Genomic DNA, 24,403 nt, shown 5'->3' with positions numbered 1-24,403 from the left:
CTTTTCTTTCTTTCCTTTTTTTTTTTTTTGGCCATGCCATGCAGCTTGCGGGATCTTAGTTCCCCAACCAGGGATTGAACCAGGGTCCATGGCGGTGAAAATGCTGAGTCCTAACCACTGGACAGCCAGGCAACTCCCCTGGCAGAATTTTTTTTTTTTTTTAAAGCAGAGACGCGTAAAGTGATTGTTTTCACAGTGCTCAAAACCACATTAACCCAAGGCACTGAATTAATTCACCTTGAAATAGTTAATTTTATGTTGAAGATGACCTTGGCCCAGCTGTCATGATATACAGTGGACCCCAAAAGGTAAAAGGAGGCTTGCTCTGCCAAATGGGCTTTCACTGTGGTTTTGATTAACTTGGTATAGGGTTTTGGATTTTCCCATGGGAAGGAAAGTCATCCAAAGGGAACGCTTGTGTTTGTGTCTGGTGAGCCATCAGCCTCCATGTGTTGCTGTCATCGCTGTGTCCCTTCCAGAAGATTCAACCAGAGGGCACCCAGTCAGTGGCAGAAGTGACCTACAGATGAGTAGTTGGCTGGGCTGGCCTGTGAATCTTCCCCAAATGGCCCCCAGTGCAAATTTTTCCTGAGCCACATGGCAGAAAACAGATTCAACTCTTAAAGTTGCTTGTTGGGTCACAGATGATACAAGACGAACCGTGGTTAGATTACACTCCATAAATTTGTGATAAGTCAGCCTGGGCTCCAGTGAAGTTTACCTTTGTGTTGTCTGTGAAGTATTTTCTAAGCCTCTTGGGAATGTAAACGAGTGAAGGTCTTGATGAATTTAAGAACAAACTGTGAAGGCCTTGAAGCTTTGGTTGGTTGTTTATGTATAGACAGATGCTATTAAGTAATGATCTGGGGACTTCCCTGGTGGCTAAGAATCTGCCTGCCAACGCAGAGGACACGGGATTGATCCCTGGTCCGGGAAGATCCCACATGCTGCGGAGCAACTAAGCCCGTGTGCCACAACTACTGAGCCTGCGCTCTAGAGCCCGTGCACCTAGAGCCCGTGCTCTGCAACAAGAGAAACCACCGCAATGAGGAGCCCGCGCGCCACCACAAAGAGTAGCCCCTGCTCGCTGCAACTAGCGAAAGCCCGTGCACAGCAACGAAGACCCAACGCAGCCAAAAATAAAAATAAATAAATAAATTTTTTTTAAAAAGCACTGATCTGCCTCAGCCAGTCACTAGAGCAGGCCATGTAGGACTTATGCTCGGAAAGCCAAGCAGCGTGAGTTACTGCTTGTCCTTGAAATTACAAACGCTGTTTTAAAAGGGCACACACAAACATACAGACACCAGTGGGGCTGCAGCAGCGTCTTCTAGCAGGTGGTCCCCCCTGGAAAACTGAGTCATCTCAGACTTCTCGTTTCTAGTAGGTACCCTTGACTTGTCTGTCCTGCCTCTTGAAGTCTTTGACCCTCCCGTCCTCTCCAGCCCTACAGCCAGAGCCCTGGTTGCTGTGGAGGCCCCTCTGCTGACGCTCTTGCCCCCAGTCCCGTCTCTGGTCAGACTGCGTCCCCACAGTCACCAGAGGCAGCCTTCTGTATCTGTTACTATTGCATCTAACAAAGTCACTCCAAAACCTAGTGACTTAAAATAACAGTAATCCTCACATTATGCATCTCCAGTGGTTTTGGGGGCCAGAAACTCAGGAGAGCCTTGGCTGGGTGGTTCTGACCTTGGGTCCTGTGCTGTTGCAGTCAGACAGCTGAGGCTGGAGCAGTGGGGGCCTGGAGCACGGGGCTGGCCGGGCGGCTCACTTGAGAGTCACAAGGTCTCTTCGTGCGGCTTTTCCACCTGGGCTCCGTTGCTCTTCCTTACAGCAAGGCCGCCTCAGGGCAGTTGTTGCGCTGTTTACATGGCCGCTTGGGGCTGCAGGCGTGGGTGTTCACCAAGCAAGGTGGAAGATGGTGCTCTTTTCTGGCTCAGAAGTGACAGAGGTGAATCCTGCTATTCTGTGTTGATAAAAGCAGTCACAAAACTCTCCCCATTCCAAGGGGAGCGGGACTCCACCTCTCAGTGGAGGAATGACAGAGTCACATTGTAATGGGGCGAGGGGGTGGGAGAGCTTGCTAAGGCCGTTTTTTTGGAAACCGTAATCCGCTTCACCTACTACGTAGTATGACACGACAATATTCCTCTCAGTCCTCTGTGGAAAAATCTTCCGGGCCTCCTAATCCCTTCTGGAGAAGCACATTTTAAAGTTTTAAAGGCCAAACAAGCTGTACCTATAAAGTCGACAAACGCAAGACGGCTGGGAGCAGCGAGGTTTTGTCCCCAGGCGTTGGAGCTCCGTGGAGCCTGCTGAGGACACCACTGCCCTCTGAGGGAGGGTTTGGCTGTAACCCAGCCTTGCTGTGGGCCCTGGACCAGGGCCACACCCCACTGCGTTGCCTTCCTCCGAGCACCCCTCGGCTCTCCTGGCCTCTCCTCGTCTCACTGCGCCTGCTGCCCCCGTGTCTGCCCGGGGCACCCCTGCTCAGCCCGTGGTAACCGGTGCGTGTACCCCCTCTTCTGAGGCATCTTTTGCGGTTCCCTGCACCACTCATATGGACCTTTGCGAAACGTGTTTCATTTTTGTGGATAGGTGTGTTTATTGTATTAAGCTTTTTTGAGTTTATTGCAGGTTGGGACATGTCCTGTTCTCTGCATCCCCACCTGGGGACTGAATAGCTGTTGTTTGGTGATAATTTCCAAATTAGTCTCTGCCTTTTTAGTTCATGGAGTAGGCCAAGTTTCACAGTTATGCAAATTGCTGGCAACATTACCCAGTGTCTGAAAATTCCTTAGTAGTTTAAGCTGTAGTGTTTTATTTGATTTCTTATTCTGAAAAATGGTTCTAGTCTGTATTAACAGTTGTTTTACTTGTTGTGATTTTTAAGCAGTTTGTGCGTTTCTTCCAGTCATGTGAAAAACGAGCAGAAAGTGAAACATTCCCCAGCTCAGTTTATATTCTGAAAAAACACAACCAAAAATCTAAACCGACACCTTGAAGCCTCACCAGCTTAAAGCAAGGGAGCTGTCCCCTCCATATTCTGACATCCTAACAAGGACTCATCTTCTGTCTTTTTCTGTATAGGTTTTGACTACACCGTAAGTTCCTGGAGACAGGGACTTCGTTATGTTAACCATTCAGCGTCAAAAACAGTGCTTGTTACCTAGGAAACCCTCAAATAATTATTGAATGACTAATTGAATGGGCAGAGAATTATGGAGAGTGAAGTGAAATGGTCATTCTTCCCCCCCCCCAATTTTATTTATTTATTTATTTGGCTTCATCGGGTTTTAGTTGTGGCAGGTAGGATCTTTCGTTGCAGTGCCCGGGCTCTTCGTTGCCGTGTGCGGGCTTCTCTCTCATTGTGGCGTGTGAGCTCCAGAGCGCATGGGCTCAGTAGTTGCAGCATGCAAGCTCTCTAGTTGAGGCACGCGAGCTCGGTAGTTGTGGCACGACGGCTTAGCTGCCCCGTGGCATGTGGCATCTTAGTTCCCCGACCAGGGGTTGAATGAACCCTCATCCCCTGCATTGGGAGGTGGATTCTTAACCACTGGACCACCAGGGAAGTACATCATTCTTTTACTATTTACTTTTCAACCTGGAAAACGCCACCCATGGGAGGTGGAACTGGGAAAGCTTGTTTTATGAGGGAAGTACCTAGGATCAGTTAGGGTTTCAAAGGAGCCATCACATGGAGAGCCCTTGGTCATGGGGTGGCAGTATACAAAATAATGGAAAGCCGGGAAATGCTAGGAATATAATTGATACGTGAAGAAGTGCACATCAGTGTATTGTGAGCTATGCCTCATCTCTGCAGCTTCTATGTCCCATTGCTGTAGACATCACACTTGCCTCATATGATCATATGCCTCACACGATAGGCTCTTTTGTGGATGGTTCCTTGAGGGTCAGGACTAGGTTTCATTCACTGCGCCTGGTTCAGGGCCTGGCCAATGGCCGGCACTCAAGGCTTGGTTGTTGAATTGAAACCTAGTTGTTGGCCTGCAGGGGGCTGTTGAAGGGCAGGGTGGGTGTGGTGGGTGCATCTGCGCTTAGACTGGGATACAGTGCACAGCCCACTAGAAGGACTCTTAGAGGCCCTCTCCGCAAATCCCAGACCATGAGGCTAAGTGAGCAGAGTAGCTCGCACAGACATCCAGTGACAGGGCAGACTTTGGACTCTGAGCTCCTAATTCCCCATTTCTGTCCTTGTTTGCTCTTGTTTGTATTTTTTTCTATTACCTTTAAAAAATATTAAGTGAAGTGAAACCGTGACAGTGAAACAGAGAGCTCAGAAATAAACCCATGCATATATGATCAATTAATTTATGACAGAGGAGGCAAGAATATACAATGGGGAAAGGACAGTCTCCTCAATAAATGGTGTTGGGAAAATTGGACAGCCACATGCAAAAGAATGAAACTGGACCCCAGTCTTACACAGTGCACAAATATCAACTCAAAAATGTTTAGATCCTTGATAACTATAAAGGAACATATTAACATATATGTAAGTTTAAGCAACATGATATTATGAACGTCCTTGAATCCATTATTCTGTGCAAGACTTAGGTGAATACCAACTTTCGTCTTCCCCTAGTGGCTTCTTCCCTTATAACTATTCTTCTCACTCTCCTGAATTTTGTATTTAACATTCTCTTGTCTTGGCTAATAAGAAAGAAGGCCTTGCTATATTGGTTTAAAATACAGACATACAGGGGCTTCCCTGGTGGCGCAGTGGTTGGGAATCCGCCTGCAAATGCAGGGGACACGGGTTCGGACCCGGTCCGGGAAGATCCCACATGCCGCGGAGCGGCTAGGCCCAGAGCGGCTGGGCCCGTGAGCCACAACTACTGAGCCTGCGCGTCTGGAGCCTGTGCTCCACAACAAGAGAGGCCGCGATAGTGAGAGGCCTGCGCACCGCGATGAAAAGTGGCCCCCACTCGCTGCAACTAGAGAAAAGCCCTCGCACAGAAACGAAGACCCAACACAGCCATAAACAAACAAACAAACAAACAAATAAATAAAATTTAAAAAAAATACAGACACACACACAATGCACACTGCGTGTGCATTGTGTGTGTGTGTGTATCTAAGTAACAGTTCAGTATTGCAGGGTTTTGAGCATCCCAGGTAGTCCCCTTGGACTTGCTTCCCCTCCCCCACCATCATTCTATTTCTGGGGCCACTCATGTTGTTGTACGTAGCTGTGGACCATCCATGTTTTCTTCATTCTCTTGTGCTATTTCCCGTTTGGGACCCTCAGGATTTGGGATGACCCCCACCCCCCACCGCCCCAAGCCAAGGGCTCCAGTTAACTCTAATTTTAACTTTTCACAAGCTGTCATTAAGCTTTCCCACGTTGCTTGGCTTATGGGAAGCTTTTAGTCATTTTCTAATTGAATGCTAGTTAGACATCCTTAGCCTTAGAAATTTGTAATGAATATTTCCTATTAAGATTGTTGGGATTAATGCAAAATACAAGTTAGACCATTTTGCAGTAATATTTTAGTGCTTTCAACTCAATCCAGTCAGAGGACTGTCCAGAAGGAAGCCTTCATGCTACCGGCACCCTTGGAGGGTGCAGCCGTGGTCAGCGTATTGGGGTTGGGGGCGTGTGAACAGGCTCCTTGGAAGGGTTAAAATAGTGTCTTTTCATGTTGATCTTCTCTGGTCAAGTTATGACTTTCCTTTTCCTAGATAATACACTACTCAGTTTCTAGTTAATCCCTTGTGAACATCCCACTGTGTTCTGGATTAAAGATTCAGTGTAGAATTACTCTATTGCTGGTGGGAATGGAAAATGGGACTGTCATTATGTATGCCTCCATATTGTTTTCCATGGTGGCTACACCAATTTACATTCCCACCAAAAGTGTAGGAGGGTCCCCTTTTCTCCACATCTTCACCAACATTTCTTGTTTCTGGTCTTTTTGGTGGTGGCCATTCTGACATGTGTGGGGTGTTGTGTCATTGTGGTTTTGATTTTCGTTTCTCTGATGGTTGGCGGTGTTGACCATCTTTTCATGTGCCTGTTGGCTATCTGTGTATCTTCTTGGGGGACTGTCTCTTCAGGTCTTCTGCCCGTTTTTTAATCAAGTTGTTTGCTTTTTTGATATTGAGTTGTAAAGCTAATTATATATTTTGAATATTAAAAAAAAAAGGTTCAGTGTAGCTAGGCTTATACCTGACATTTTTTTTCTAGTTCTCAGGAGTATTGTTAATATCCAGTTGAGACAGTTTCCAAAGACCAGCCGTCTTTAGGGTTACAGGTAGTCTGTGAGTTAGAATTGTATGTAAAATGTTCTGTGCCGTTTTCTGGGGCCTTAGCTTTGACCAGAGTCTGGGAGTCTGTAGTCCCCAAAACAATCCTTTTAAACCAAGGTTTCTCCAGCTTGGCTCTACTGACATTTGGGGCCAGGTTGTTGGGGGCTGTCCTGTACATCGCGGATGTTTTGAAGCATCCCTGACCCCTACCCATTAGATGCCAGTAGCTGCCTTTCCAGACAGTGATGACAACCGAAAACGTCCCCATACATTCCACATGTTCCTGCGGGTTGGTTGGGAGGGCAAAATCAATCCCAGTTGAGAAACACTAATTCACACCTTTGAAAAAAAGAGAAATGACTTGATTTTTTTTAAAGCAGTTTTAGGTTCAAAGCAAAATTGAGCAGAAGGTACAGAGATTTCCCATATACTCTGTGCCCCCCCACCACATGCATAGTCTCTCCCACTATCAGCATCCCCTACGAGGGTTACAATTGATGGATCTACATTGACATGTCATAATCACTCAAAATCCATAGTTTTCATTAGGGTTCGCTCTTGGTGTTGTACATTCTGTGGGTTTGGACAAATTTAAAATGACACATACCCACCATTATATATAGTATTATATAGTGTAGTTTCACTGCCCTAAAAATCCTCTGTGCTGTGCCTATGCTCATCCCTCTCTCCCTTCCATCCCCTGGCAACCACTGATTTTGTTCCTGTCTGTATAGTTTTGTCTTTTCCAGAGTGTCATATAGCTGGATTCATATAGAGTATGTAGCCTTTTCAGATTGGCTTCTTTCACTTAGTGGTAGACATTTAAGTTTCCTCCACACCTTTTCATGGTTTGATAACATTCCCTTGTCTGGATGCACCACTGTTTCTTTATCCATTCACCTACTGAAGGCATCTTGACTGTTTCCAAGTTTTGGCAGTTATGAATAAAGCTGCCATAAACTGTTGTGGGCAGGTTTTTGTGTGGGCATTAGTTTTCCTCCTTCCTCCCTCCCTCCCTCCCATCCTTCGTTCCTCTGCACCAGGTCTTAATTGCGGCATGCGGGCTCTTAGTTACGGCATGTGGGATCTAGTTCCCTGACCAGGGATCGAACCCAGACGCCCTGCATTGGGAGCGTGGAGTTTTAGCCACTGGCCACCAGGGAAGTTCCTGGACATTAGTTTTCAACTACTCTGGGTAAACACCAAGGAGCGTGATTGCTGGATTGTGTGGTAAGAGTATGCTTACTTTTGTAAGAAACTGCCGAACCGTCTTTGGAAGTGGCTGTGCCATTTTGCATCCCACCAGAGTTGCACCACCTGCTTTTCAGCTTTTGGCATTAACAGAATTCTGGATTTCATTCATTCTAATAGATGTGTAATGGCACCTCATTTTAATTTGTATTTCTCTCATGATGTGATGTTGAGTGTCTTTTCATGTGCTTATTTGCCATCTGTATATCTTCTTTGGTGAGATGTCTGTTAAGGTCTTTGGCCCATTAGTTTACACCTTTTAAGTAGTTTGACTTGAGTCATTTAGGTTTTCTCTTCTTGCACGGCCAAGGGAGCACATAGCTGTTTATGGAGTTTGAATACGTAGCTCCAGATGAGAGCAACAGAAAGATTTCTGGGTTGGGTCCAGTGGGGCAAATGTTATAAAATACTTACATTTTAAAAATTAAAACACGTGTTTGCACACACACACAGAAAACACTCCCAGTCAAATGCATACTACTGTGTATTAAACAATTCACAGGTATTAATCAAATCACTCCAACAACCCTATGAAGTAGATACTATCCCCATTTTATGGATTATTGACCTTAAAAATAAAACAGCCAGTTATTTTACCAGTAAAATGGATTTATTCAGGAATTGCAGAGAATTGCAATTCAGGGACGGAATAGCAAAGACTATAGGCGAGCCCAGAAAACGAAGGAGAGGAAAGGAACATTATAGAGAAAAACGAAGTTGGGGTGGGGATGGGGTTGCTTAGAAGGAATGTCCATCAGAGGAAGGCGAGAGTTCAGGGTGGTGATGGCTTCCCATTGCCTGGGCTCGCTGCTGGATAAGGAGAAATCTTCCTTCCTCCTGCTGGCAATACAAGGTCCCTCTCTTCCTGTTGGGGTGTGTAATTGATGCCTAGTGCTGGTGCTCGAGAGCTCCCCCTTCTGGCCTCCTAACTCCATTTTAAATGTAGTTTCCTTTATTCGGTTTCACAGGATAAATAGAGGTTCCTGGAGGTTAAGAAATTTGCCCAAGGTCCTAAGTTAGTGAATGGCAGAACAGAGCACTGAATATAAGTCTCTCTAGTGTCAAATCAGTTCATCTGTGTTCTTGACCCTGGAAGTGGTGTTAAAATGTCTTCCCATGTCAGCGGGCCAGACCCACGTCCCCGTGGCCTTGGCTGGCATAGAAGGCACGGCACAAGTAGGGAATACGTGGTTGCTAGGATGTTTCACTAAGCAAAACAAGTGCTATAAGGTTTCTGGAGTGTGTTTGTGTGTTTCTTTGCAGGGTATAGCCATTTTGTTGTGTGTCCCAGAATAAATTGTCACTGATAACCGACTTGAGCAGGGGACAGGTTTTTTGTTTTTGTTTTCTTTTCCAAAAACAGCCTGCTGTATATGCCACATCCATTACCTGGGAGTGAAACTACTTCCAGTTAACTTGTGTGTTATGTGTTACATCTCTGGTGTATACAAATTGGGTCCTTGCGTACCACAGCCTGTTTGTGGTTGATGTACCTTGAAGGCAGATGGTTGGATTCAAAGGTTATATTTCATTACCGCCAAATGTGGCATTTCCAGGATTACCTTGTATACTTTATAAAGGTTCTTAAGAGTGTTGATTTAGGGCTTTCAAAAATCCTGAGATTGGTCTGAGCAGAGCAGATTCAGGATACAAATCAGATAGTGCCTCTGGTTAGTAGTGTTGGGGGCTCCACATACCTTACTTGCACTTCTTAGCGTTGCATGCAGTGGTCTCCATCATTTTTCCGGGCCCACCTTTCCCACCTTATTTCTGGTTGCTCCTCTCGAGCCTCTGGCCTTCCTTCTGTGTTACAGCCCACTGTACTCTGAATCAGTACTTTGCACCCTACCAGACTCTCTACCGGTCTCACCCCCACTCAGTTCCTTCCTTCCTCTCTCCATTACTTATTGCATGTTTATGGCGACTGGCACGTGGGGGCTCTCAGTAAATATCTGCAGCATGAATATTAAATGAAGAGATTATTGTGAGAACGAGAGCAGTCTTTTTCCTCCCGGGCCCCTGAGGCAGCACTGACCCCGATTTACGCACTTGTTCACTTTGCCAGCGAGGGCGAGCTCTCGACTGTAGGTGTTTCGGGTCTTGGTCTGTTTTGCCCGGGCCTGGCACCCGGGAAGATGGGCCCAGCCTCAGCAGAATGACTGAAGCACTTAAACGTTTGTGCGCATCTTGCCGCTTGTTCTTTGCCCGGCTTTGTCCCTGGCTTGGAGCTCATCAAGGAACCTGGCCAGGTGACATTTCCTGACGTTCATGTCCAGGTTACAGCAAAGAACAGTGCCTAACCTGCTGCTCGAGCCTGATCACTGCAGGACCCATTGGGAGTTAATACGTCTGCTGGTCTGGAGAGCTGCTGAAGGAAGTTGATGAGGCTTTGAGACGTGGCCTGAGCAAGGCAGCTTTCCAAACTCTCCAGCCCACTTCCACATGCTTGACTGTTTTTTGGATGCCTCCACTTGAGACAGACACTGCCATCCGGGGGGGACTGGCTAGTCTCCCCCCCAAGGGCTGTGTCAGGGCCCACTACAGACCTCTTTGGTCTCGGGGTACCTGGGCAAGCTGCAGCTGCCAGAATGCTTTTGAAAGGGGGGTTTTTGGTGTTTCTGCTGGCAAAATGACTCAGACACTCCTGTTTCTCCTTTGACAGAGTGATCAGCAGCTGGACTGTGCCTTGGACCTGATGAGGCGCCTGCCTCCACAGCAAATCGAGAAAAACCTCAGCGACCTGATAGACCTGGTATGTGCCTGTTCGTGTGGTTTTATTTGGGGCTGGGGCTCGTACTGGATTGCTTCTGTGTACCCTTTTCCACACACAATTCAGATCGCACAAGAAACCTCCTCTGTCTTCAACTAGACACCACCACTGGGTTATGAGATTATTCCAGAGAGCAGATGGGTTTCCTATGCTGGTCATTCTTTCGGTGCCACCTTTGTAAATCAAGGTTGATACTACCTGTCCCTTTCCCCCAGCTGCCTTCTTTTCACTTCTAGAAGCTTACCTTTAGGCCTAGGGAAGAAGAGGCCACACAAATCCAGCAGGTGTTCAGCAGTGCCTGGTTCCAGGCTTTACTAGTCTCTTTGCCACTGTGGAAGTTTCTCCAGCCAAAGCAGTACAAAAATCTAGCCTCTCAAATGCTTTGGTGGCTTCACTTCTATCTTGAAATGGCATGAAACACAAAAATGGGCTTTTAAAGAGCTCATCACATCTACTTTTTAAAATATTTGTTTGTTTATTCATGCACATATATGGAATGATTGGTCTCAAAATGATGCCAGAGATGAACTGGCACCATAATGTTATTTGAAAATGTTCAGAGTATTCAAAAACACCTATAAGGCTCTGGTAAATGATGAAAAGAAGTAAAATAAACTCAGGCCCCAGGAGCCAGCCGAGTTAGTAGATCATTTGGCCCGTGAGTTCTGGCTCCGGGTCGGAACCTGAGCCCTCCCAGGTCGTCCTCTGTTGTTTTCACTGTGTCCCCCATCTTCGTGGATGTAATTATCAATTGCCAACCATTGCTCATCAACTAGATGTCTTTTAAAATAGTAGCTTGAAAACTTGTTCCTATGCTATAGTGATACCTTTAGTTCCGTTGTATGCATTCAGAACAGTTTTACTAGGGGAAAACGTTACTTCAGGAGACTCACGTCATTCCCAGGTACGACTCTCCGCAGCAGTGTGCAAGGTCCGTCGTGCAGCTGTTTGTGTATTTATAGAGACACAGACTCCCAGTGAGAGGCAGCTCTGTGAACAGAGTCGAGCCTGTGGATGGAGTTGTGAACTTGCTTGCTTTTCCACGTAATAATTCAGGAAATGAGGCAGAGGAGGTTTCTCAAGGTAAATAGCCCTGATGAGAAAGCCAGCTACAGGTGCTTGTGATGGAAGCACCGAAGCTACCTGCCCAGCCGCTTTAGATGACTGTTAAAGAACAGAATGCTAAACTGTGATGCGAACGAACCCGAACCCACCATATGCTCAGAATGGTGGGGGGAGGGGGGAGAATGCCACACCCAGAGCCCCGGGGCGGGGGGTGGGGGGGCGACGTAGATGGCTGAAGTGGCCTTGATGTAAAGAAGAGGTCTGGCTGGCAGGCGCTTTGCTCCTGTCACTTCTTGCCCTGTGGGGTCTGATTCTCTGTGGCTTGTTCTCACATTTTTCTGGGGGTGCCGTACGTACATTTGGAGCTTTATGTGAAAGATCCTAATTTTTAAACATTGGCTCAAACATTGGATGGTCGTGTGAAATGTGAGTCAGGGAAACGGTCTCTGTTGGGAAATGATGGAGTATAAAGTTGGATGGGTAGGAGGTATCCTTGGAAGTCGGCAGGAGGGCTTGGATTTGATGTGGAATTGCTGCCGTCAGCCCACATCCTGCACTTTGGACACGGCGTGTTGTGCTAAGCGTTTTCCTCGCGTGGCCTCATTTAACTCTCAGCAATCCTGTCAGGTAGCACCGCAAGACGCAGCCTGGGAAGCGCGCTGTGGCTTGTTTTTCTTGGTTGGAGAGTTTTGGTTGAGCAAATGCGGAAGTGGGTGGGCAGAAGCCGTGGGTAGGCTCAGGTCCCTAACCTGGTCAGCTGCAGAGGCTGATGCTGCGTTTCCACTGAGCATGACAGTGTGCCCAGCTGCGTTTAAATTTAGTTTGCCAATTTAGTTATTACTGTATTTTAGAAATAGACCAAGAATAGAAGTTAAGAGATGAGCAAATTTTTCTCAGTAGAATCTTCTTGGTGTTTCACAGGCTATTTTGTTCTTATGGCAACTGAAGTGTTTTCCTGTAGCTGTGTCGCTTCTCTGTGACTCGCTCGTCACTGTTGCAGAGATGTGTGTGTAGCTACTTGTGTGGAAACCTGGTCAGCTGGTATACCAGTTGCTGTCTATACCAATTTTACTTGGGCTTAGCAGGGAAATTACAGCCTTGATGGTGAATGAAAGAGCCGTGTCAAGAGCCATCCTTCACCTTGGCCAGATAATACTGGGTGAGAGAATCATCCTAAGGGTTTAGTTTGCAGGAGGACACTTAGACCCAGGTTGACGTACCACACTGTATCTGTCCCTGATGTGCGACGTGTAGTATGTGACATCCCAGAGATGACTGTCAGAGTGCGCTGTTTTCCCGCTTGTAACGTTGTCATCTGTAGAACGTGACCGGAGAGGGGGATGGAGGCAGATGTAGGTGGTGGGGTCGACAGCTACCGTTTGTTGAACACCTACTATGTTCCCTGGACTGAGCTGGATGCCGCTGCTTGTGTTATTTATCATTTCATCTAGCTTTCACAGTACCCCTCTAATGCACGTAAGACCACTGCACCTTTAGTGGATGATGTAGACTCTGAGGAAGAAGCAGGGTGGTACTCTGGCCAACCAAGCAGCACCGGGAATCCTCCTGCCGGGATAACTGCTGGGTACCTTTAGGTCGAATCACTTACACTCAGAGCAACAGGTTAAATATGGTGTGTCTCCCTCATCTGTCTGTCTTTCCTGTTTGGGGGGAAAATGTTAAATAATTTAATTCATTTCTAATCTGAAACATTTTAAACATAGATGTATTATGGAAAATCATTTAAAGTTCGCATAATTAAAAGAAAACCAGAGACTTGAAAGACGTTCCCTGCTTTGAGCTGGGCCACTCAGACTGCGCAGTTTGCTCTGGTCCGTTGCTTCCTGGAGGGCCTGGGAGGCACCGACTTCCCCTCGCCAGGTTGTGCGGGACCCGTCTTGGGCCCCATCTACCTCCAAAGGCTGAGCAAGAGGCCATGATGGATTCCCATCATCCAGGATGGGCTGGGGAGTTGGTATTCTCCTTAATTTTTTAATTTGAGGTATGATGAGTGTCGAAATGGAAGTAGAGCCTGACTTTGCACTGAATTAGGGTCCGGTAGGGCATGGCCTCGTTAAAACTATATTGATATGCTTCAAAAGCCATTTGAGGCCCCTGCTATGCACTGTAATGCATAAGGAGCATTTGGGTTGGTTTTGTAGTCCTGGAAATTACTCCTTTGAATGTTTTTCTTTCATCACTGCTATTTTTCTTCCATTTTCCCTGGGAATGACTGATTTTCGTTTTGTTCCGTTTTTTGTTGTTGTTTCTTTTTAACTGGATTTGCAAAATTCTTTCATTCCTGCAAGAGTCAGTTCATGCTGAGTGTACTGCTGTGGCTCTGAAGTTCACTTGTAGTTTTAGTTCCTTCCCAAAGCTGTAATTTTAGAAAACTCGCCCTGTCACGGGTCTCCTAGAAGCAGTGCATCCGAGCCTTTGTTCCGTGTAATCTGGGATCAGTCAGACGTTTTCAGAGCAGCTAACGCGCTGGCCCGGTGCACAGCACTGCAGTCACTCCTCCCGTGCTCACCTGCCGCAAGTAAGACTGACGAGAATGTCCAGATTTGCCAGCAAACCCCATGAAGGGAACGGCCTCGCTTGGATGTCGGCGCCAGAGAAAATGTGGGGAACTTATCCGGTCCACCAGTGGTCCAATTACAGGGGAGTATTAAAGAGAAATGTGGCGTATGCTTGGCAGCCAGGCCGAGGCAGCCCGATTTATCATGCCAGATCGGTTTTCTTTTCTCTTCTTTCCACTGTCAGAGCTTTTGCTGCTTGGGATTATGATGCGTGCTCTGATTGGTGGGAAATGACCTTCCTTTGCAGATGGCCAAAACATCATTTTATTACATATTAATCCCATTGTGCTAGAGTGAAGCCAGCCGAAACCCGTTGTTAAGCTGTTTCAGAAATACCCACAGGTCCATGTGGGCCCAGAATCATATGACGTTAAGATGCTCCCTCGGCTTCCTAAACTTTGACCTTCTATGGCTTTACTCCGCACGCTGGCAGCAAGAGCCAGAACTTCTCCGCTGGGGTGTATTTTGAGCCCTGAGCTGAGGAAGGAGTTTGTTTCTGCAAATTGGCACCCAGCAGGCCGCCGTCCTTTGCCTTTTTGAGAGCAAACCAAAAATAGACCTAAATCTGTTTAACCAAGTGGAAAAGTCTTTGCTTGCAAACGTTGGTCACTTCATTTTTTAATTCCTTCTCTCTACTTTGCTTATAGCCACCCGAAGATCCAGCTCTTGGATCTCCTCTCCCAACGAGAGTGAATGCACCCAGGCCATCCCGTCAGGCCTGTGGGTTAGAGGTGGAAGAGCCATCCTGATGCTCTGACCAGGGAGTTGAGAACTTGATCGGTTTTCATTTCAGCATAGTTCTTTTTAGCAACCAGAATTGCCCTCCAGAAATAGAAAGGGCCAGCCTCAGCAGTGCCTGTACTTTGAACAGCTCACAGAAACTGTTCACCTGTAGGTAGAGCAAGGTCCGCAGGGAGATGACCACTGACAGACTAGAAGGCTGGCGTGCACGGGGCACACCTAGACGTGGGGGATCCTGAACCAGTGAGTGGAGACCTCCAGCTGGTGCTGCCAAGACCCACTCTCCGTGCGGGAAGCAGCCCATGGAGCCAGGCTCACACACCTTTGTGACTGAAATTGAGGCTGTTATTATTTAACAGTCATTAATATCATTGATTATCTGTCTCATCTCTGCTAAGCATTGTTAGTTTCCAGTCTCTAATAGCTGAACCTAGGAAATCGGGAACTGATATTCCCAGTGAGAGCTGTGTGGGGTAAAACTCACAACTCAAACTCAGCTCTGTCCCCAGAGGATGAAGATGTGCCGGGCCCGGGGACCTTAAGGCCAGACGGGATCTGGTTCATCTGTGGTCAAGAGGGACCAGGCCCGTGTTGTCTTCTTGCCTGGCTTCCCAGTTACCATCACTGTTTAAATTAGTCTCGTACCAGCATGTTTTCCTCCTTTGTTTCAAAGACAGCATTTAAAATGTCTTCTTTCTGAAGAGATCTTAGACTAAACAGGCGAAAAGTGAGTGGATTCAGTCAACATTTACTGAGCACCTCCTATGAATCCAACCCGGTGCTTGACCCAGGAAGAAGTGCAGCCTTTCTTCCTCATCTTCTCTTCCACAGGGAAAAAAAAATGCAGGGATCCTAGAGCTTGATCCGTGATAAAAATGACCTTGGCCGGATCCTCTCGGCCCTTGGGTCTGGACCAGCTAATCAGCTCTGAGGACAGCTGTCAAGAGTTGCAGAACTGAGTTATTCTTCCTACAAGCATTTAACATCTCCCTGTGCCAGACACCATTCTGGGTGCCGGGGGTACGAGATGAAAGGCCTGGCTCTGCAGAGCTGACGTTTAGTGGGGAATTCAGGCAAGATTTTCTGGAAGGCGGAAGGCTTGGCCACGCCAGCTTTGCACGCTGTATCTCCCTCACAGATCACAGCAGGCACGATTATTTGTCTTCATTTCTGCGTAGAAGTAGTCTCGGCTCTCCGGTGAGTTTCGCCCTCCCTTCTGCCTCCTTGCTGGCCACCTTCCGCCTGGCCTCGTACTGTTTCTCAGATTCTTTTCCCAAAGCATTCCTGACAAAGTATTCCTGACAAGAGCAAACACTTATCTTTGGGGTTTTGAGGGCAAAGCCAAAAGTGGCTGCCTCTAGCAGAGAATTTTATGTTTTGTCTTTTTAAAAAAGAATTGCATTCCAGTTCATAACATGCCCACATGCAAGACATTTTAACATAAAAAGAATGCTTTCTTCACCGAAGCCTTGAGTCCAGTTGGCGCTCCAGGAAGTAGGGCACTCCATCCCCATGCCCTGGTGCTCTGGGACCTTGTTGGAGATGCTCAGCCGGGCTTTGTGATCGGGCCTGCCCACAGTGTTTCATTCCCCTGCTGTCGGCCCCTGGGAGCCGAGGGGAGAGGGGCTCCCGACCCTGGGGCCAGAGCTCTGTAGGCCCGCCAGGCCCAGGCGAGTACCTGGGCAAGTTCCCTGTGGGTTTCTGTTGGAGGTGGGAGCACTTGGCTTCCACTCTTGCATCTGTGGTGTGGGGTCTACAGGGAAGTTTTCTCCCCCAGGCCAGATGTTGTCTCTGGAGCAGGCGCAGGGGAATGGATGGAATAGTCGGTAATTATGCAGGGACCCCTGAAAACAGCCTGTCGTGCTGATGTTTCTGAGCTCGTTCCGAGCTTTCCTACAGGCGACTGTGCTGCGGTTTCGGTTTTACAGGGCAAAAAAGCATTCCAGCCAAGGGCCCCCAGCAGTATTTTAATGAACTCCATTCCTTGGAAAGTTGTGGTGAGCCTTTTCATGCAAACGTTTTGCCCTTTGAATGGACTGCAGCTGTAGTGACTAAAGGAAGGCCGAGGGAGAAAGCGGACCCTGGACTCAGGGTACTGGACCGGCCCTCTGTTCCCCACCCAGGGGGTCTCTGCGGAGGGAGCTGGCCTTTCACGACCCCAGCCTGTTGCTAAGGTGAGGACTCTGCCACCTGATGGTGATTTATGTCGAGGTGGAGCTAGGCAGCCCTTCTAAACTAGGACTAAATGTCGTGATTTGCTTAGAAAGAGGAAATGGGGCTTCCTGGGGGGCCCTCACCCGATCCCCCATAGATACGGCCGGAAGTTATTTGAAATTCTGATGAGTTCTGTTATATGCAGAATAATAGACCCTCATTTGATCCAGTTAAGGAGGACGTGAATTGCCTCCTGAACATGCAGTCCAGACCTGTTAAAACTTGAAACCGAATGAATAAAGGAGAAGAGTACAGGGTCATTTGCTTTCTTTTGTGTGTGTGTTCCTCGCGGAGCAGGGGCCGCTTTGCCCCCGGAGACTGTCCTGAGCGTTCCAGAACAGTCGAGGCAGATTACCCACTATGGCTGCGGGCTTGAAATGCTCCAGAGCTAGGTGATTTGAAAGTTAGTTGTCTCCCATCCCGTTTAATGTCAGCCACCCAGTAGTATGCTTTTGTTATTTTTCATAGGATATTATAGAGTTCAAAATAAAAATTATTTATTGTTGGGTCTCAGATTTAGAATTTGCTTCTCCCCTCTTTTCATTCTTCATAAAATATTTTTCAATGGATGACATAGGAAAATAAATTGCTTTCATAGAGATCCATCAGATGTCAGAAGCACTGATATCTATGGGCCTCATTACTAATACATTTCATCCATTACCTTGTTTAATCTCCACGGCTGCTCTGTGAAGCGAGTGGCGGGGGGGGTTCCCCTTTTATAGATGAAACTGAGAATGCCCCAGCACCCCATGAGTCCCATAACTGATCCGTGACCGAGAGGAGAGTCTTGTCTGTTGAATTGCTGTCTTTAAAAATGAAAACAGGGCTTCCCTGGTGGCTCAGTGGTTGAGAGTCCGCCTGCCGATGCAGGGGACACGGGTTAGTGCCCCAGTCCGGGAATATCCCACATGCCACGCAGCGGCTGGGCCCGTGAGCCATGGCCGCTGAGCCTGCACGTCCGGAGCCTGTGCTCCACAACGGGAGAGGCCACAACAGTGAGAGGCCCGCGTACCGCAAAAAAAGAAAAAAAAAGAAAAAAAAGAAAACATTACAGTATGTCATTTCTTATAGGTCCTGCTAGGGCCAGACTGTCTTCTAAGGTGAAACTCTAAAAGACATTTGTGATGGGGGTAGGGTGGGCACCGTGGAACTTGTTAGGTACCTCAGGAAAAAAGACACGTAGAATCTCTCTTCTATCTCTCCTGGTATGAAGCCCTTTCAGAGTTTGATGAGCAAAGAAACTGCTGCCCGATTCTGCATGGCCTGGCTGTTGGAGCAGTTGTGCCAAGGTGGCTACCTCCACCCCCCAAAACACACACACACACACACACGGTGTGCACTGTGTGCGTTGGGGGGTGGCATGCTCCTTACAAAAGCATGTTGCCCAAACCCAAGTAGTATGTCCCAGTCTCTTCTCTCAGTTAATTAAGCCAGTCTAAAAAGTTTAGGAAAAGCAAGTTCTTGCACTGCAGGATCTAAAGGGATGGGTCCGGAAAGTGACTGCTTTTAAATCGAATGTACCAAAGTCAGCATACACACCAGCATAAACCAGTTAGAATATATAAGGTGCCAGGGGATGGGAGGGCAAAATCCCACTCGTAACAGCAGAACAACATGCCACCTAGGAATAGTCTTCCCACAAGGCAGGTCGGCCGTGCGTGAAGAGCCTGCACAGGTCGGAAGTAAGGGCAGAGCGGATGCGGTCCGAGAGCTCAGAAACAGGCCCCAGGATGGAAGAACTTAGGGTGTGTTACAGGTGATAGTCACAGTTCACTGCGAGAAAAGAATTGATTCTTCAGTAAAATTGCTGGAACAGCTAACAGTTTTGAAGGAAAACAAGCTGAATATCTATTGCACAGCAGGTACTCATACTCCTGATGGATTAAGGAACTAATATTAAACGAACATGAAAGAATCAGAGGGAAAACGTCAATGACGTTTGATGTTGAGGTGGGGGGGAGGCCTTTATAAGGCATAGAAGCTAATGCCAACGTGATGGCTTTGAAATATGCAAATTTAACTTAAAAGTTTAATCCAAAAAAACTTAAAAGGCAAAGAACAAACTCTGAAAAATAGTTGTAGCTTCTGGCAAAGACTGTATCTCCTTAAATCTTGAGAAAACACCTTCTGAGGTTGTTGCTGTCGTCCGTCCCTACTAGGCGGAAGCAACAGCAGGGTCTTTCGGAAGCTTGTCCAAGGTCACCAGGTAGTGGTGAAGGAGCCAAGCTGTGAACCCAAGCAGCCCAGGGCCCTCAGCCGCTGTGCACCGTTGCCTCCTCTAATGAGAAAAGTAGGAATACTGTGTGGGACAGCAAGATGTACAGGGGAGGCCGTGCAAAGGCCTAATCCGCAAACGAAACAAGATAGGCTGGCTGGGAGAGTCTCCTTCACTGCTGACCCCTGTTTCTGCTCAGTGGATGGATTTTATTTCCTCCTGGTGCAACTTACACTCTTCCCGACTTTCATGAAATTGGTCAGCTCACCTTGGTGTTGAGCCTTTGAGGAACAAAGACAGCGAACAATTGAGGAAACATGGCGCATTCTAATTACCTTCTGGGAGCTTCTCCTCCAGATTGTCACGTTAAAGGTTCTGAGAAGTCCTGCAGTTAGCAAAGGAAAAGGGAGAAAAGAACCCATTTTCCTTTAACTCAGCATTTCTCTAACTCACTTTCATGCAATCCACTTTGGAAATCACTGGTTTCCTGGAAAGGTTCCTAACCTACACGTCAGATGACCTGGATTCTAGATCCTTTGAGCAATGGTCCTAAGTGTGATGTTTAAATTTTCATAACTGTTTGGTAAAGTGTCATGGAAAGAAACAGCTTTTCTTGTTGCTTTTTTCAAATAGAGAACTAATTCCTTCAATAGGAGAGAGAAAGCGCTGTGTACATTAAGCAAGTCTTATTGGAAGCCAGGAGGCCTGGGTTGTGGCTTTGGGTGCCACCAGCTTGCTCTGTGACCAGCAGGTCTCTCTGGGTCTCCGGCTCCTCCTCTGTGAAGTGAGGGCCAGATGGTCTCAGGCCCAGAGAATCTGAGTTCTGTTGCCCAGCCCTAAAAGAACATCACCATGGATACCCTTGTGTCGATGTCACTACTTTCACTGTCCCCTTTTGCTGGCAGAAGAGGCATCGATTTCTCTCGGGTCTGTGAGAACATAACCTGCCTCGAAGGGTAACTCTGGGGAGAAAGGCGAGCAGGTGGGGCCCCTGGCACCCCCCTCCCCGCCCCTCCGGTCAGGCAGAGCGAGGCGGACCCGGCTTGAATCCCTCCTCGGCCGCCTTCCAGCTTTGAGAGGCAGGTCACCGCACCTCCCAGAGTTGCCTCCAGCACACAAGATTGGCATAAGAAACCTGCGTTCCCGGGGCAGTTGTGAGGGCTTGGGAGTGTGTATGAAGTGCTAACGTGTTCAGGAAAGACAGGTGCTTAAAAAAAATGCTCACTGATGCTTTTACTACCTTCACTGGCCTCCTAGGACCGTTTTGCTAACCCCCGGGTTCTGCCTGCCTAGGGGCTGTGCCCTGACATTCCAAGCAGCCTTCCTGGCTGTTTTCACAGGTGGACACAGCCCCGGCTTTGTCTTGCGTGGGGGTGGGGTGTTATGACCCAGCGCACGATTGTAAGGACTTCATTGGTTTCACCCGGAAGGGAGGTGGTGACCAGGCCCTCCATTTTAGATGGGCTTGAACACCCAACGCTCCCTCACCCGCCACCTTTCCTGAGTTCTCAAGTTGGGATCCCTGCACGGAAAGCTGGGAAACGCCGTTGCCCGCCACCCCAGAGCCAGTGGAAGGGGCCAGAGTCAGACTGTGGCTGATGGGCTTCGTGACTAGTAATAAGGCCCGTCATTCCACAGAGGCGGGGGTAATCTGAGAGCACACTTCTTGGTCTGCTCTGGCGGGTTGTGGGTCTCTTCCACTCCCCTTGCTCATTGCTTGGGTGGCCACTCTTCTCACTGCTCCAGGTACTTGGATGGTCTTACGAGGTGGAGAGGGGTTTTAAAGTTGATCTCAATGTCCAAGGACAAGCCAGCTGGCATTGTCATTTGACCTCATGACCTTCACTCCAGCCATCCAGGGGTGCCACCCAGGTACCCCCCTGTATATCGTCCAGTGCAGGCCCGCCGCGAGCTCTGAGTCCCCAGATCCCTTTGTCTATTATCCAGTGTCGTGCTTTCTCATGCCTTCACTTGCATTCACTTTACACTTGCGCCTTATCAAGATTGCTCATTTCTTGTCCCTGGCTTGAACCCCCGTCTCTAGTTTTTATCCTCCTCCTCCCTGCTGCCAGTGTAACCCCCAGGCACCCCTTTTCTCCAGCTGGAGAAACCCCAAGTCCACACCTGAGGGCCTTTCACAGTCAAGCGGCAGTGGTCCTCTATTGCATGGTTTCTGTCCCCTCTTGAGCCTCTCCTGAGTCTGGCTGCTCGTGGTGGGGAAGCTATTTTAGCATCTCACCTGCCCTTGCCTGTTGGTACCCCCGGTGCACGTGCCACCAGCCAAGGAGTGGCAGTTTGGGGGGTGGGCTGGAAGCAGGGTGCCCGTTTATTTTGCACTCTCCTTCGAAACAGATTGGTTATTTAATGGTTCCCTTCTCCCTGTCCCCCCCACCCCCGTTACCCCGCCATTTGCCAGGTTAAAGCAGCCTATTTTCGTATACTTGGAGATTGAGCTTCTGTAAAATTCTTGGTTAGGTGTTTTTAGGGCAACTCTTAGTCTGAGACCGGATGGCCAACATGTCTGCTAAGGAGTAGTGGGATGTGATTCAGTTGAATGCCTTGCAGTCTGAAGCCCCAGCCAAACTCTGCTCTCATCTTCATCACGTCTTAGCTGTGTGTCCTCAGAGCCTTGACTTCCCCGTCTAGGAGGTGGGCCTGACGACCCTGACCTCGAGAACTAGAGATCGTGTATGTGAAGCTTTAGCATAGTACCTGGCTTAGAGGGTCTGCACGGGGTTCTGAGGTCACATCAGATTTGCATGAGTGCAGTGTGGTCAGTGTGCAAATGAATAAAAACCGTGCTGGTCTCCTGGCTTTAATTGATAACCATCAGATGCCAGAGACTGTTCTAGACGCTTTATACATTTACCACAAGGTTAGTCTTCTATAGCCCCATTTTACAGATGAAGAAACTGAGAAACTTAATGAGTTGGTCAGAGCCTCACAGCTGATTAGTAAGTAGCAGCGTCAGGGTCCCCAGGCCCATCCAGTCAGAATCCTGCCCTTCTCCTGCCTGCTGGCTCTGCCCACAGCTCCCCCAGGAACAGCTTTCTCCTTGTCACTGCAGGTCACCAGTGGACGGCTGGCTCTGAATGCAGATATTGTCACAGTAATTAGCACCGGCAAGACGCTGTTCAGTCTTCAATAGAGTGTAGCTTTCCCCTTCCCACGTTGAAAGGGCGTCCTGTTCGGGCATCTGTGGTTTAAGCCGAGATCCTGACGGAGACGGAAGCTTCCATGGTAATGCTCACATGGCCCCCACCTCCAGGCAGCGGCTGCCACCACCCAGCGACACCGCCGTCCCTGTTTTTTTTGTTGTTGTTGGGGGATTGGAGGTGGGAGAGGCTTCCCATTGCTCACATAAAGGAGTAAGAGCTTCAGAAAGGGTGCAGGGGTGAGGGAAGATTCCGCCCTCCTCCATTTTTGGGTCAGTGGCCCTCATCAGGCCGGACACTTTTTATTCATTAGTCGGACGGTTCACGGTTGCCCCTTTGCCACATCTGTTGCTGCCTTCCTGGGCCCGTCTCACTCACAATTAAGGTTCATTAGAGACCCTGTCAATCACAACATGCACAGAACTTGCCTATGAGAGGCCTCACGAAGGGGCTGTCCAGCCTGTGGCCCCCCTTTGCACATGATTACCGACCAAACTCTGGATGTTTGGTGAGCAGGAGAAGAGGTATGAATGGCACTTGTGACACTCTGGGCTTTCGGGTCCTAGGGGGCCTGTTACCTTCTATGTAATTGAAACCTTCAAGCTAAGAGCAGAGTTGATGTTAGAGATGGTGGTGGTAGGAGTTATGTCAGATGGAGGCTTTGGAACAAGTATTTGACAGCAAGGCTACTCAGAGGAGAGATTCGAAGCCAAATAACAGAAGAGATTTAATTATCGTTAATCTCCCTGTCCCCTCTTTCTGGAATGTACAGGCACACTTAATTACTGTTGACTGGAAGCTAAAATAACACTCTGGGTTCAGAACAGAACCCTTTAGGAGATTTGCCCCAGGCTGGAAACGATTATCCTTCACACGAGTGGGTTTTCCTCTCTTTTTTTTTTTTCTTTTTGCGGTACGCGGGCCTCTCACTGTTGTGGCCTCTCCTGTTGCGGAGCACAGGCTCCGGACATGCAGGCTCAGCGGCCATGGCTCACGGGCCCAGCCTCCGCGGCATGTGGGATTTTCCCGGACCGGGGCACGAACCCGTGTCCCCTGCATCGGCAGGCAGACTCTCAACCACTGCGCCACCAGGGAAGCCCTTCCTCTCTTTCTGACTGTGTGTCGAAAGCAGTTGGGAGTCGGGATGTGCACCAGGCGATGTAAGTTTCTCACCTACTCCTGCCTCCCCAGCATTTTCCTCCCGGTTTCACTGAGCTTCCTGTTTCTCAGCACTGTGTGTTAGGAAAGCCACATCTCCAAGTTGTGTTACGCAGCAGGGGTTGGCTTAGAGCGCTTCCTGTTGATGGTGTGCTGTAATTTTGTATTATTAGCACCCAAGGGCCCTCTGGATTGGGAGCACCTGTGGGATGTAACCATGCACGTCTGTATCTCCAGACCCTGCGCAGCGCCTGGCCATGTCTTCGATGCTACATAAATATTAGTTAACCGTCCAGTAAACCCGCCCATCCCCGAACTCTGCGAGGGGAGGGGGGCATATTATGCTTCCTATGCTGCGTCATCTGAGGCGGAGAGATGCAGGGAGACAAAGATGCTGTGAAGCTGAGACATAAGGCAGGAGACCTCAGCCCCGTGTGCCCAGGGCTGGTGGCCCTGGCAGGTGGCAGTACTCGGAAAGGTGGTAAACCATCTTGAGTCTTTAAGACCACGGGAGTCTGAGTTAGCGGCCTCTGGGTGTGCCCTGAATTATCCAGGTGACCTTGAGTAGGTGACTTCAGTTCTCTGTGCCTCAGTTTCCTCGTTCACACAAGGAAGCGAATGATGACTTTACCTCATTCTCAAAGAGGGCAGCTGTGAGGACTGAGTAGTATGGCCCAGGGGCTTGGGGCGGTGTCGGGTTGCAAGTGAGCGCTCAGTGTCAGTGCTAAGTGCTGTGACAATGAAAAAGAAGATGCTGGCCAGCTCTCCTTGTGGCCTTGATGACAGCAGGTAGTGAGTGGAGGAGGAGTTCAGTGGCAGAGCAGCTTGAGTTCTTGGCCTCGCCCGTTAGAGCTCAGCTGTCCTTCTAAGGAGGAGTGTGCCCCTGTCGGAGCGGTCTGCTTCTCCCACGGGGCCCGGCCGGTGGGTGGGTGCTTCCCCATCAGGCTCTAGGCGATGCTGCTGGCTCCCCGCCGGGAAG

The 24,403-nt window shown here is 48.6% G+C and overlaps 1 protein-coding gene across 2 annotated transcripts in view; it reads left to right on the top strand.

The window, feature by feature from the left end:
* CAPZB (capping actin protein of muscle Z-line subunit beta) overlaps positions 1–24,403 on the top strand; it is a 136,695-nt gene that overhangs the window by 51,627 nt on the left and 60,665 nt on the right. For both annotated transcript variants that reach the window (XM_082612551.1, XM_082612550.1), the window contains exon 2: positions 10,187–10,276. In XM_082612551.1, coding sequence (XP_082468677.1) covers positions 10,187–10,276 — 90 coding nt within the window. The remainder of the gene's footprint in view (positions 1–10,186; positions 10,277–24,403) is intronic.

The sequence above is a fragment of the Mesoplodon mirus genome, assembly GCF_964341445.2.
Source record: "Mesoplodon mirus genome assembly, chromosome: 3".
NCBI classification, from domain to species: Eukaryota; Metazoa; Chordata; class Mammalia; order Artiodactyla; family Ziphiidae; genus Mesoplodon; species Mesoplodon mirus.
This window is presented reverse-complemented; position numbering and strand designations above follow the sequence as displayed.